This window comes from Vicia villosa, linkage group LG3 (genome assembly GCF_029867415.1).
Source record: "Vicia villosa cultivar HV-30 ecotype Madison, WI linkage group LG3, Vvil1.0, whole genome shotgun sequence".
Taxonomy (NCBI): domain Eukaryota; kingdom Viridiplantae; phylum Streptophyta; class Magnoliopsida; order Fabales; family Fabaceae; genus Vicia; species Vicia villosa.
This window is the reverse complement of record NC_081182.1, coordinates 199,086,749-199,102,147: the sequence shown is the minus strand read 5'-3', so window position 1 is coordinate 199,102,147 and position 15,399 is coordinate 199,086,749. Positions and strand designations below refer to the sequence as shown.

Here is a 15,399-nt window from a genome sequence, read left to right as displayed (position 1 = left end):
TCCTAGAAGATCCAGTCCGAGCAGCCTACGACGATTCTTCTGATCAGGTACGATCAGAAGTTATAGGCTATTAAGTGCACACAATTTGTTTTGGAGTTAGGCTATTAAGTGTACACAATTTGTTTTGAAGTTGGAACTCTTTATTTTATAATTACAAAACTATCTTTTTTTTGTTATTAGTATAATTTTTTAAATACTCTAGAATTGATATGATCCAAGTTCAACTATCATTAATTTTAAGTTTATAAGACTTTGAGTTAATTTTCAATATATATCATGGGACACTTTTGTTACAATTTATTTTTATTAAATTGTTTAATTTCTAATTCGATTAAAATAACGTGTGTATATGATTAAAAAAAATTGACATTTAAGTATATAAATTTGAGAAAAATAAAATTTTAATAAAAGAAAATTTACGCCAAGAATTATACCTACGGAATTTTAAGAAAAAAACATAAGCTTTAGTAAGATCTATAGCTACAGAAAAAGGTCTTAGGTATAATTGAATAATTATACCACCATAGTCTATGGTGACGAAAGGTATAATTGAATAATTATACCACCATAGTCTATGGTGACGAAAACATCTGTAGGTATAGCAAATTATGGGTCACGAAAAAAGGGTGTAGGTATAGGTATTTTGGGTTATACCTACGGTAAATAAACATTTACCTATGCTTTTTAACTGTCACTAAAATTCAAATTTTTTGTATTAAATTGTCAAGTGCTTTTGAATAGTTTATTATTCTTAGCAATTCATTAAGATTTTGAAAACTATTTAGAATGCTGGTTGAATATACTCAAACCTTAGAATTTCAGATTCAAAAAGATAATAATGTTTTGGTAAAACACAAATCATTTGACAAGCAAATAAAAAGCAAAAAGCAGTAAAACGGCAACACAAAAATCTCAACAATCAATTTTTCAAATTTCAGATTCAATTGACCATTAACTAAATAAACAACATAAACATAAATCAACAATTACATTTGAATCTCATGTTCCATTAAGACTAAGGTAATATCAAACTTTCACTGCAAACTTCTAGGTCCCATTTCCATGGATTATTAACTATCTTGTTTTGAAAATTAATAAACTTATAAGTACCTGTTTTTAGATCAAAAGAAGTCATCATTTTGCCACGATTCGAAGAATATTCAAGCAACACTTGATCATCCGCAAACATGCATATTACATTAGCCAAGAAATAAGCACCACTAGGATCATCTTGCTTGTAAGAAATAGTTAGCAATTTAATCCAAGATTCTTTATTTCCATATTCCTTCATAAGCCATACATCGGAATCGGAATACATGCACAAGCAATCCCTCAACACGCCCAAACTCAACCTATACTCATCAACCACTCCATAGTTCGGCTGCAAAATCTCTTGAAAAGACTCATTTTTCAAATTAAAAGAAACAATCAAACATTGACGAGTTTCTCTAGAAGCCAGCCAATTAATTGCACCACATACGAATATCCCTAATCGCCCAGACGGGACACAACCAAATGGGAACTCTCCGATACTTTTCCATAAATCAATACCAAAAGTATAAACCTTTACTTCGGTTTTGGAAACAGACAAAAAAATCTGGCGACCATGTCGGGGTCCAGGATACTTTACAACAGTCACTACCTTGTAATTATCATTAACATGGTCATAGCCGAAGCCATGTGAAGTCCACCCACCACCTAAGTTACCTATAAGAGGGGGCAATTCTATAAATTTTCTTATGGAAGGGTTCCACACTATAACAAAACAATCAGGATGAAGGTGGGCAAGACAAATAATACCGTTGCAAGAGCCAACAATATAACATTCATAGCATGAATTAAAACCTCCATCAAAACCCTTCGGAGAATATTCAAATTGTGTGACGACCTCCATAGATATGGTAGAGAAAAGGGAGTCTAGTGGACGAGACTCAAATATGAATTTATTTAAAGAATCAAAATAGAAAACAGAATTCAGGCTGCGCGTAGCGGATAGGTGAAGATGCTTTTTGGCGAATTTTTGATCGGAGATAAGAGAATTCCATAGCTTGCAGACAGATCGGAATTGAAGAAGAAATTTTACTGGTAGTCTACACAAGATTTCGATAACCAGATCCATAGGAAGTATAGGAAGTGATTCAACAACGAGATCCATAGAAAGTGTATGAAGTGAATCTTCGTGAGAGAGTGTGGGCAGTGATGGTGATGTTAGGGTTTCCATCTATGAGTGTATAACTTCTGCATCAAAAGACAAGTGTTGTATATATAAGAATAATAAAATTTACGGAAATTAAAATAGATCTTATATTAATATTAATATATTAATTCATATTAATAGATAATAAAAGCTTAGGATTCTGTTAAAATTATTATATATTAATATTTTGATTTTCTTCCTCCTCTAAATCCGCATAAGTTTTATTCAAACAAATTTTAATTAAATATTTTTTCATCTCGAATTCAAATGGAGATAAATATTATTTTTTTATTGCCTTGCAAAATAACAAATTTTTTCAAAGTTGTGTTTGTGAAATAGATTAATTATAATAATCAAACAATTAATACATTAAATTATAAATAGAGTTTCCTCACATGCACATTGTATAACGATAATTATGATTATTTTGTATTCATCTCCATTTACAGAAATATAATATGTTTTGATATCTAGATTTCTGAAACTAGAAATTGTTATATATTTTATTTTAAATAACATGTAAGTTTAAAATTTATCTTTTTTAAAGAAATTAATAATTTTTAAGGAAACGTTAGTGACAACACCTTAGAAAAAAAAAAGTATGAGAATGATTATACAACCTTTATTTGGATCTTAAATCATATAATTACTAATATAAAATGATTGTGAGTTTTTTATTTCTTGATACCCTTCGTAAATCATGCCATCAACAATCATCAATGAAAAATGGTATAATCATATATTTACTCAATAAATATTTCATATCAATGCATTTAATATTAAATTTTCACAGATATTTCGTTGGAAAAAAATTAAATAATATAATATTAAATTTTCACAGATATTTTGTTGGAAAAAAATTAAATAATATTTATTAAATGTAATTATAATCATTAACTAGATGAGGATTCAGTAATTATATTTGTTTTGAACTGCGCCGATACCCGACCCAACATGGCGCGAAGCTCAAATCCAACCTTACCAAATAGAAGGGCCAACCAAAGTGAGCATAAGCAACGAATCTGCACCTGCCCGGACAACCATCAGTCCTGAGCAAGATCACCACCAAGCTCCTCGAGCAGGACTGTGGACCGAGCAGGATTCCGAACAGAGAGTCGACCAGGTGCCCTCTGCGAGCATCTCCGTCTACCTTTCTCTCCGAAAATCCTCCTCCTTGTAGGGTTCCTTTACTCTCAAAGAATATAAGGCAGAATTATGCGCTTCCGAGAAGACCACCTCTCCCCTGAAACTTCAGAATGGTTGACCCAGGATGGAGACCACGTGCTAGTCTCCACTACACACATAGGATCCTAACAGTCTCCATTTTGGGTCTGGACATCCAGTCCAATATAGAGATCTTGCCTCGACATTGGGGGTTATAAATATCCTCTTTCCCTAGAGGATTAGGTAATTTCATTCTCACTCTTACCTTGTACTTGCACTCTGATTGCTCTCTCTTCTCACTTTGGCATTGGAGTACCTTGCAGGTGTACACCCAGTACACAGAAGTCCAACACGTTACAGACTTTGACGATCCTCCTGATAGAGTAAGATCAATGACGCCATCGGTAAGAAACTTTTGCTTCCCCATCTTGTCTGAGCAATAAAATCAAAGTAACTCAATCCAATCCTCGATCACCATGGTCAGCAACGACAACAACGCTCATCAAAATGATGACCCTTTCGGCCTCAACAACCTACTCCAAAACAACACCGCTGCAAACGGGCAGGCCCAACCTAGAAACAACAAGGCCGACTCGAGGGATGGATGTAACATCCCGATTTCTTTAAATAGTTAATTATTTTCTAATATTGTTATAATAAGTCTATAATCAATTATAAAATGTTTTTGAAATTAGTATTATACATAAAATATTTTCTTTAAATAAAAAATTATTTATGATGAATTAATAGATTTGTATTAAATGAAAGATTGAATATATAATTTTTTAAAGAAAATATTTGATCTATGTAACATATGTAAAATTTGTATAAAAATTCAATAAGTTATCTAAAAAAAAATGCAGTCTTTAAATAGATAATGCCATGCATTTGTATATGTAATTTTTATTTAAATATGAAATTATTAATATACATTTAATTTCTTTAAAAGTAAACATAATATTTTATAAGGTATAGAATTTGTTAAGTCTTTTGAAATTTGTTTTAAAAACCATTCACTGAATAAAAGTTATTGTGATAAAAAATAATAAAACACATGTATCAACTATCACAAATATTTGTTGACTAACTCATTTAAAACATTTGGAAAAAATTAACACATATGTAAATGCCCTAATACTACTTGATACTAAAATTGGAAGTGGAATAGGCTTAATATATGAACATTGAAAAATATAAATTGAAAAGTTTGTAGCAAAGGATTAATAACCGGGCTAAAAATAGAGAATTTCTTTGTAGTCCCCTCTATGGAGAAAACCTCCCGCAAAAAATCAAAAATATCTCTATTTCAGAAATGCATTTTCGAAGTAATTTTTTTTTAAATTTTTTTTCAGAATTCGGAAATGCACTTCCGAAAATATCAAATGGAGTGGTATTTTCGGAGATAGAATTCCGAAAACACATTTTTCACATTTTTTGGTGTCTTCGGAGATACATCTTCGAAATATGCAGAAATAGTTTTTTTTTCTTTTCTAAACAACGTTTAGTCTCGTATTTTTAATTAAACAATAACGCTTGCAGTAAACAGTGCTCGATAAAAATAAAATATAACCCGAATAAAATAAGCATAAAATACTAATATTATATATACAATTAATAGTGTACGTAAATGTCAAGAAATACAAGCCGAATACAATAAAGTCAAAGAAAAATAAACTGGAACCCCCTACTGAGTATGCCTAACCCTAATATCCTGAGACCTCATCTTCCTGGTATATGCAGCTGCACCGCCCACGTCATCGACCATCCTCTCCACGACTGAACTGCCTCTAGACTGCGCTGCACGATGATACCTCGGTCCAATATGTCCCTCCCAAACATCTCTATCCGTTGGCATATTGGCAGGAGATCAGTGGCATGGTCATCCTCGGCCTGCTGATTCTCCAAGATCTCCTCATATGCTGGCCTAGGAGCTCCGGGAGCATCGGGTGTCATCAGAGGATGTGACACACGATAGAACCATGTCACATACCCCTTTACACAATGCCACTCCTGGGTGCCCTGCATGCAAAGATACTCATCCGGGGCCAAATGATGCGCCCAATCCTCAAATATGGAAGTGAGCTCCACTCGGGTAACTGTGTCGGGAGCAGCCTCAAACGGTGACCTCGGTATCATCTGCACACGTCCAAACTGCCGCATGCACCACTCCGGCAGATACCTCACCATGGTGTTGGCCCCGCATGCCAACCAGCCAGAGTATAACGCGATGCAGTCAAATGGGACAACAACAGTGTAGTCATTGAATGGCGTCCAACGAATGTCATCGTGAGCTTTGCGGTCGAGGTACCCGAGATTAGCCCCCAGCTCAGCAATCAACATCTCCTGAGTTTCCGCCTTCGTCATCCTACCGTGACGAAAGAGGGTACCCCTGATAGGTAGATGAAGTAGGCATGCCACATCATCGAGGGTGATGGTAATATCGCCGTGGGGTAGCTGAAATGAGGATGTCTCAGTTTGCCATCTCTCCGCAAAGGCCGCAAGCATACCATTATGTATAGTATGGTAGCCGAGCGTATAGAGGTCCCTCATGCCTGAAGCTGTCAGTACCTCTTGAAACCATGGCTCGTCAGGTTGCGCGAGATCTTTTATCTTCCGCCCATGGTTGTAGAACCTCTGGGGATTCCTACTCAGACATTTTTAAAAAATTCAAACGGTTAGTAATAAGAAAGGTCAGAACTGACGAAAATAAATACTAATTAACAAATAAAATTTACCTCTCCATTTCATATACGCCTAGCTGCATGATCGTCATACCCTGACAAAAGGGATGCGTCAATAGGACGCCCAGGGTACCAGATAGGCTCTGGCACCATCTCATCCTCGTGTCCATGTGGAGGTGGCATAGCAGATCCCGCACCGCCTATCACAGGCACAAACACATGAGTAGGAGTAGAATTAGAAGTAGTGTCACAACGATGTCTGCGGGGGTGGCATCTCAGAGGAACCCTCAACATCATCCCGGGGCCTCCGTGAAGTAGTAGTAGACGGGGAAGGCCCCTAAACTGGGACAACTGTAGAATGGCCGGATGTAGCGGGTGTATGAATTGGAACAACAGCTAAGAGCCCCTCAACTGGGACAGGTGTAGAATGCCCGATTGTAGCTGGTGTATCAGGTGGAACAGCAGCTCCATCAGTCACCAGAGATATAACACACGCCCGTTCGCGATGCACAAATGCGTGATGTGCAGTCCTCCCATGTATATCTTTATCTGGCCTGTGGGTCATAATATCTGCATAGGTAACCGTACATGAACAATGAAATACAAATAAACAAGAAATTTAAAAAAAAATACTCTTTTCGTAGATGGACCTACGGAAGCATGGTAATTTCATAAAAATTGGGTGCTTCCGTAGATGGACCTACAGAAGCATGTTAGTTACAAAAACATTGGGTGTTTCCGTAGATGGACCTACGGAAAACCCCAACATCCATCTCTTCTGTAGATTGACCTACGGAAGCAACTGAAACTCATAAACGCAACAATGGTGTCTGGCTACAGTTCCTGTCGTTACAAACTCAATTTTTTTGGCTTAATCATCCTTTTAAAACCTCAAACAACCCTTACATTGTCTCTAAATACTATTGTTAAACCTATCAATTCATTTCTACACCTAAATAACACATTTTAATTCAATTTTAAAACTACTCTAAAATAACTAAAAATTCTAAAAACTTACCGATTAAAATATCGCTTTGAACTTGATAAATAGTTGAAGTTGATGTTGACAACGTAGCCGAACTTGATATCAATTTTGAAGTAGGGGAAAGAGAGTTTGGGGTTGAGAGAGTATGAGAGTTGAGAAACTTGAGTTTGAAAATGTGAAGAATGAGGGAGAGGAAAGGTCTGACGCGAAATATAACACCAAAACCTTTCCATAGATGCACATACAGAGAACTTCCGTAGGTGCATCTACGAAACAAAACAACGTTTAACAAAAAAAGAGGTACTTTCGAAAATGCATCTACGGGAGCACGAGGGAAAAATGGACAATTCGATGGTCCATGAGAAGGGCATGGGCTTAATTGAGAAATCTTCACAAATAATTATGTGCAATTCATAAAATTTATTACACATAATTTAAAAAAGAAGGTTTGTGGTATCTTATTAAGTCACTTAATAATTATTTACTTGTTTATTTAATTATTAAATTAATTTTATTTTACAATTATCCCACTATGTAATAATTTTGCATATAAATTTATTTGTTTATTTAACTATTAAATTACATTTCTTTTACATTGATCCCACTAACTAAAAATTTAATTATTTATTTGTTTATTTAGTTATCTTATATATTAAAAATTAAAGTTTTTAGTAAATAACCAATAGAATTTATTAAATAATTAAAAACAAATAATTTTGGTTAGTGATAATAATTAGTTTTTAGAAATAACTAATAAAAATATTTTACACTGTCAGAGTATATTCCATTTTCTCTTATTTTTATTTTTTAAGAGAAAATGAATGATGCACCGTATAAAATATTTTTACATTCTAAACCAATCACCATTGATGTATCTAATATTTAAAAAAAATATTAATGAGGCACATTTATTATTTTTTATTGGATGAATTTTGAGAATACTCTTCGTTAAACCTAGCAACTGAAGTTCGCGTTGTGATTTTCAATTTCTTCTTCACCATTTCTCTTCCTTCTACTGGATTCTTCAGGTATTTAACTTTTTCATAATCTTGTTTTACTTTTTCGAAATATCTTCACAATAGCGGCCGCGAATCTCCACGACGGCTGCCACTTGCGCCGCCGTGTGTTGTTCTCGTGAAATACATCCGAAGCATCCTGTCATCACTGTAGCGGCTAACTACTTAGATTTCATCCCCAAATCTGAATTGAACTCCATTCAGTGAAATTTAGTATCAGATTCAGTTTCAACTCTTTAATCATTCCACTGTTATTCTGAATTCAAATTTCCCCAATTTTAATAAAAGAATTAAACTATTATTTTATTTTGTAATTCTTAGATAGTTTCAGTTAAAAACGGTTATTCTTTGATAAATTAGGTTGCATATAGACTTTTGCGATTTTGGTCGGTACAACTGATGTGACGCTGATTACGGTCATTACAGTGTGAATTAACCAAAATCTGTTTGATGAATAACAGTATCGGTATTAACATCTTCCAATACGTTTTGTCGCAGCCGTTTTTGCGGCAAAGAACTGTTTTTTATAACCTGGAATTGTATAGGTACTGCTTTGCATATTGTTGCTATGAGGAGATAAAACGTTGAGAAAACACTTTGTGAGGTTTGTTTCTCTAGGAAATGGAAGTGTGATGAGACTGAGGGGAGGTTTAGATTGTTTTTTTTTGGTGGATACAAAGCTCAATTGGCGATCCTTCTTAGTTATGAGTTGGGCTAGATCGAGATATAGGATCGTGTGAGCGGAGGACAGCCATGGGAATATTGCTACATGAAGCTTATGTTCATCTTTAGCCATGGTGGAGCACGAGACTACGTTAAGGCGATAACAAATAGATAGTGAATGAAAGCTTTTTTTTATAAATAGTGAGTAAAAGAAAATGGGTTCAGGATGAAAAGAACTTATAATAACACAACTATCAAAAAGGTTTTAACTTGATATATGTAGAGTGGATTTACAGGTAGCAGAAGTTGAGAGAAGAATAGAGTTCGAAACGAAGACTGAAAAACATATGCGAAAATTGAGAGAAATATAAGAATCATGGAAGCCAATCCTAGTTCCAAAATAATAGGGAAGAGACTATCAACATTGCATCAGATGTAGCTCTTTCCATGGATGATGTTATTTTTCCTCAAATTACTTATCATACAAATCTAATAATGTTTTTGTATTTTTGTCTTCATTGCGTTAGAACAAAGTTGTGAACTTGCTTTTATAAAACTATAGCTATACACTTTAACTATGAAACAAAGGCTTGTCGTTGCTTTATCCTAAGACCAATTTTAAGACGATCCAATCCATGATCTACTAGTTCATCTACAAGGACCAATATATTTTAAAGTGATTAATTATTACATGCATTTTACCTATAGTCAAAAATATCAAATTGTTGAATCCTATATATGATTGTAGATTATATTAAATACTGTAATTGAATCCCATTTCTTTGTGTTGATTGCTTTGATTTGTGAAAACAACGCAGAAATGGGATTGCATGTTTTGTAGTCATTCCTCAAGCATTAGCTCAATATTTTTGCTTGTTTCAAAGTTAATTTTATTTGCTGTATTTGTTTGATACAGTATACTTTTTGTTAGTGTGAATTTGGATGTTGATCTGCATTAGATTATTTTATACCACTATATATATTGCTATTAGATTACATTTTCCCTTGACAATGAATCAACGCTATGAAACTTAAATTCAAACTTTTTGGTATTTTCTGTCTCTTTGGATGATATGATGGTTCAATCATTTGCTTCATTGGTTTCAACGATGGCATCTGTGGGATCAGCTATTGGGTTAGCCATTCTTGTCATAAGTTTCTGAGTCTGAAGGGCTATTACTGCAGAGTTTATTAATAGCATTCAAGGTTAATGTCCACAAATAGTTTTTTTTATGATAACCTTTATTATTATGAGATATCTTGTCTTTATTATAAGTTCTGATCTTATTAAATATATAAATATCCCTGAACAATCACATGTCAATGACCTAATGTGTGTATGACAACAATTGCTTTATTGTGTTGTATGGAAGAACATCATTGACTAGCTTTCTCGGTATTTGATTTTCTCTCCGTTTCTAATGCTGTCATACGATTATGTATGTTTCAGGTAGTGTCATTATCACATAGAAAAACAGCATGAACTTTGCATCATCGTTGTGCAGAAGATTGAATATCAAGGAACTCGTGACAAATGTTCCTGTGTACAGAAGCACCGCCGGTATACTTTTGGAATCATATATTGGCTATTTGTATCATTACTTTCAATAGAAAGCTAGACAAATGAAATGACTTTTTGACTCATTATTTTAGATGTTTCTGGAGAGGGATTGAGTATGGTGTTCTGCCGTTGGGCTACCAAAAAGACAGCTGGTTCCACAAAAAATGGACGCGATTCAAAACCCAAGAACCTTGGAGTGAAGAAGTATGGTGGAGAGGTATGAGTTTTATGCTTCAAGTTTGTGACATGCTTCAAGTTTATGTCCATTCATTCATGAAGAGACTGACTATTTTCTTCTTATTATGCAGAGGGTAATTCCCGGAAACATCATTGTTAGGCAGCGTGGTACTCGTTTTCATCCAGGAAACTATGTTGGACTGGGGAAAGATCACACTCTTTTTGCTTTGAAAGAGGGAAAGGTAAAGTTTGAACGCAACAAGCTGACGGGTCGCAAGTGGGTGCATGTTGAGCCTAAGGATGGTCATGTCCTCCACCCTGTGTATACTGATGCTTCTGCATCCGAACCACAACTTGCTGTCTAAGCCTGACCAATTTCATTCACAATCAATTTTTTTGGCTTATGTGAACTTCTAAATGTTCCATCTCTCATGTTGCTTGCACATGGTTTTCTACTGAAATCTTGAAAGATTGATTTCAGATTGAAATATCAGTAGATGCTTCAGTTTCTTGCCCTTTTTTTTGTCATCAATGTCATAGCCAAACAATTAACAATTATCTTGGTTGAATAGTTGTATAAAAGAGGTTTTTGCAGGCCTAAATAATTCATTGGATGATTAATTTGGTAATAAGATCAAGGATCCTATGAAGCTAGAGAACAATATATAGATTTTCTGTTTGAAAATTCAGATTTTGCTTGCATGACACTAATTAACTGAAGCAAATAACATAAATAGATATATTATTCTGTGAATAGTTTTATACTCAAGCTCATTGAGATCATAGTATTGTTTTATTAGATCACTTTGTAACTACAATTTAAAGTTAACTGCAAAATACTTATGTTCTCATTTGATGTTAGTGTAAAACAATTTTCAAGTATAAATGAATGATTCTTTTTCTCACCTATAGGTGAGTTGGATTCGATAATTCACCAATATTTTAAGATCATTTGACAGAATTCACAATATTTTGCGAGCCACTGGCAAATTTCAATATCATTTGACAGCAATCACAATATTTTGTGAGCCAAGACCTTTGTTAACGAAATAATTTCCATTTAATCTTTCATACAAATTTAAAAATACTTTGAAGCTTTCATTAATTTCATTTAACTTGTAGAAATTTTGTATGCTAGTTTTCAAAAAGGTGGAATGTCTCTTCTCCGCACTTTTTTATGTTCATCAAAATTTGCATAATGTTATTTTCTTTTTTCAAAAAGCATTTTTATTTTGTTATAAATATACTATGATCGATATTTTTTATATTTTTTATACATAAGTGAGGATAGAAGATAATGACAAAAGGTTTTCTCCTAATACCGATAAAAAGATAAGATTGGATCTAGAGATAGGAGTAACGAAGCAAGCATTAGGTGTGATAAAATTTTGAGTATTGCATCTGCCTAATCCAAAATCAACTAGCTTTCATAGCTCAGTTGGTTAGAGCACCCGTTTAGTAAGCGGGAGGTCTTGAGTTCAACTCTCAATGAAAGCAAAAGTTATTTTATGTTTATTTTGGTCATTATATTTTTTAAGAATCTCCCATTAAAATATTTCTTACTTTTCAAAGTTAGTGTTTCTTTAAAAAATTTTGTCCATTATTCTCAAGCTAAATACCTGAAACAACTAAAAGTTTATATTTTGTAGTTTTTATCACATATTTTATTTCTTAGAAAATACGGAATGTAATTTATTCCAAACTTTTATTCTTTCGAAACATCTTCGAAACATTGAAAACACGTATGTGGTTCTTGCACCTTTTACCTTCTCAAAAATGTGGAATGCTTTTTTTTTTCCGCACTTTTTTCAATCATCAATACTTGCATAATGTTATTTTCTTCTTGTACTTGTTAAAAAAGTACAACGAGGAATAACTCTATTTGTGTAGGATTTTTTACGTATTTAGGGTGTTTGAGTGTATCGAGGGCTAACTCACATGTGGTTGTGAGAAGCTTTGTATATGGTTTTCTCGAGAGACAGAGAGAAACCAAATCCTTTTCCCCACCCTAGGAGTTAAGTATATATAAAATTTTCTTGGGCCTAGGACAAATGACTAAAAGGGGTAATTTCCCTTTTTTTTTTACAGCTACAGCGGGGGAGCAATTTTTTCTTTGACTCATTCCTACAGCCAGTTAGTGATAGGACGACTCATTAGTCACTTGTTGGTGAGCAAATGGATCTCCTTAGAAGGACTAAGCCCACTTAGGAGGCCTGTCTCTATATTATCGATCGACCTCATGGCCTATTTCGGAGGCATCTCGGCCCATCTGAGCTTTTCTAATCACGGGGAAATTGGCTGACATCATTTAATCATAGACTTCGCTCTTACGACCTAATAAAATTATCCAAATACACGGTCCCTCAAGCACAAGGTCTTGGAAAGGGAGAAGCGACTTAACAATTCCAGATAGAGTTTCATGTGATGGTTATTCTAAATCTTTCTCAGGTAATAATTCCTTAGGCGCGAAGTCTATAAGTGGTTTATCATACAAAACTTGGTAGAAGTCCATCACACATGAAGCATGAGGTAGAATATTATCGGACATGTAAATTACACTTTACTTATTGCCTATTCATGAATAGACTCTTTTCTTCATATTATGCCGATAATAAATCCCATAAACATAATTGTTAGGCAGTGTGGTATTTTCATCCCGAAAAATATGTTGGACTGGGGAAATATCACATTTTTCTGCTTTGAAAGAGGGAACTGTAAAGTTTGAACGCAAAAAACAGACTGGCGGAAGTGGGTTCATGTTGAGCCTAAGGAAGGTCATGTCCTTCACCCTGTGTATGTTGATGCTTCTACATCTGAACCATAATTTGTTGTCTAACACTACTACAAATAATACATTTTATAACAAAACTTCCACCTCTATCAATAAGTAACTGAGGTCTAATTTGTGGCGCGTCACATTTTAGATTTTTTTTCAATAATACAATATATTCCCTCAGTTGTGTAATAAAACTGAGGGAGAAAGTAACTCAAGGACACACTTCAAATCTTAGCAACTGCAATTTATGTTTTTATTTCTTTTTAATCATTTATTTCATTTTAAAGTGTTCTCTTCCTTCATATTTTATTTTAATAAAAAAAATAAGTTACTTTTCACTACGTGAATTTCACCTCGGTTATATTTTTCAACCGAAATGAAATAGTTTACTTTTATATATATTTATTTCAATTTAAAGTGACACCTTTCATCATATTTTATTTTTAATAAAAAAATAAGCCCCTTTTCACCACGTGAAATGTTAGACTTTTTTCCTCTATTATGTTTTCTAATCGAGGTAAAATAGTTTTATATGAAGTTTACTCACTTGCCTAAAAGAACACACACAAAATCCTAATGAAGTTTATCATCTCCATTAAGAACGATAGTTTTGAACACGTATCATTTTTCAACTAGTAAAAAATAAAGAAATACAAAGATGATAATATATTTGTAAGTTGTTCTTCAAATATAACATATTTGTTTATATAATTGTTCAGTTAGGCTTTTAGGAAGTAAGCAATCCACATTAAATATAATAAACTCAATTATGTTTTACTTGTCAGTTAAATGACAATACCGAGATGAAAGGTATTTTCGGCATTTAACTTTTTTAAAAAGTTCACGCATATAAATTTTTTAAAAAGTTAACGCATTTAAATTTTCTAAAAAGTTAACGCTAGGGATCGAATCAATTACCACTACATCTATCCCATCAGTGAAATTTCAACTGAGAGGTAAAAGTAACACGATTTCAGTGTCATCCTTCTTGTTTTACATATGAAATCGAGGTAACACCTCATATCCAACGAAATTAAATGTATTTTCAGTAGTAGTGTAGACCTGGAAATTTTCATTCATAATAAAGTTTTGACTTTATGTACTCATATATGTTTCATCTCTCATGTTTGTTTGCACATAATTTTTTACTCAAATCTTGAAAGGTTGAAATAATAGTAAATGTTTCGGTTATCTAACGTTTATCTTGGTTGAATAGTTGTATAAAAGAGGTTCTTGTAGGCCAAAATAATTCATTGGATGAGTAACTTGGTAATAAGATCAAGGATTCTATGAAGCTAGAGAACAATATATAGCTTTTCTATTCAAAAATTTAGATTTTGCTTGAGTGACACTAACAAATATCCATACAAATTTAAAAATACTTTAAAGCCTTTATTATTTTGATTTAACTTATAAAAATATTGTTTATTATTTTTCAAATATTGAAATACAAATATTTGTCTAATTTTAATTCAATAACAAATAGTTTTCATGATTAGGGCACTCATTTTGTAAGCGAAAGTCTCGAGGCTAATTGAGAATGAAAAAAAAAATTATTTAATATTTATTTTAGGCATACATTTTTTTGAATGATCTACTATGGCGATGAGGGTTTTTTTAAATATCTCCCCAATGTATCATTAAACTTGATCATTAGATCAAATAATACTACGTGATCTCGTTAGTCCCAACCAAGTGAATTTAATATTTCATATACTTTCATTTTCCTCTCCATTTTCCATCTTCCAACATATAAGTATTTTATCATATCTTCTGGTTGAACTCTTAGCAAATCCTTTGCTATAGACTATTCATCTGAAATTTAATTTAGATGTTTCTTTTTAGAAAATTCCTAACATGTTTCTTTAAATCTGAATTTAATTTTTTAAAAAAGCATATGGGCTGAGTATTTCAATTTGAATTTTTCTGAGCAATTAATTCAAATTAAAAGCTATATCTTAATATACATTATTTTGCATAGAAACTCGGTTGAAGATTAAGATATATCAATTAAAGTTAGTTTGTTTGTGTTTTTTTTTTTAATTTTTGTCCATTTTTCTCAAGTTAAATATACAAAACATGAAGGTTACACTTTTGTTGTTTTTATCACACATTACATTTGTTAAAAACTGATTAAATATGATTTTATATGCATTTTTTATTTAAACTTGTTGTAATC

The 15,399-nt window shown here is 33.0% G+C and overlaps 1 protein-coding gene and 1 non-coding gene across 3 annotated transcripts; both read left to right on the top strand.

The window, feature by feature from the left end:
• Positions 1–7,935: 7,935 nt before the first annotated feature.
• On the top strand, positions 7,936–11,076 carry LOC131657099 (uncharacterized). Of its 2 annotated transcripts, XM_058926594.1 has the most exons (5): positions 8,001–8,055; positions 9,835–9,912; positions 10,157–10,267; positions 10,360–10,484; positions 10,576–11,076. In XM_058926594.1, exons 3-5 carry the CDS (start codon positions 10,186–10,188, stop codon positions 10,807–10,809), a joined length of 441 nt encoding a protein of 146 aa, XP_058782577.1. In that variant the 5' UTR covers positions 8,001–8,055; positions 9,835–9,912; positions 10,157–10,185; the 3' UTR covers positions 10,810–11,076. The 2 variants fall into 2 exon arrangements, with proteins under 2 accessions (XP_058782576.1, XP_058782577.1); XM_058926593.1 differs by lacking the exon at positions 9,835–9,912 and having other exon boundaries at positions 7,936–8,055.
• Positions 11,077–11,867: 791 nt separating this feature from the next.
• TRNAT-AGU (transfer RNA threonine (anticodon AGU)) lies at positions 11,868–11,941 on the top strand. Its single transcript has one exon. It is a non-coding gene; the product is annotated as a tRNA-Thr (tRNA).
• The last annotated feature ends 3,458 nt before the right edge of the window (positions 11,942–15,399 follow it).

Bases quoted from the DNA above. Each gene is read 5' to 3' on its own strand.
- LOC131657099 (XM_058926593.1), top strand. From the start codon at position 10,186: ATGAACTTTGCATCATCGTTGTGCAGAAGATTGAATATCAAGGAACTC. The intron at 10,268-10,359 runs GTATACTTTTGG...TCATTATTTTAG, and splicing joins TGTGTACAGAAGCACCGCCG to ATGTTTCTGGAGAGGGATTG. The intron at 10,485-10,575 runs GTATGAGTTTTA...CTTATTATGCAG, and splicing joins TGAAGAAGTATGGTGGAGAG to AGGGTAATTCCCGGAAACAT.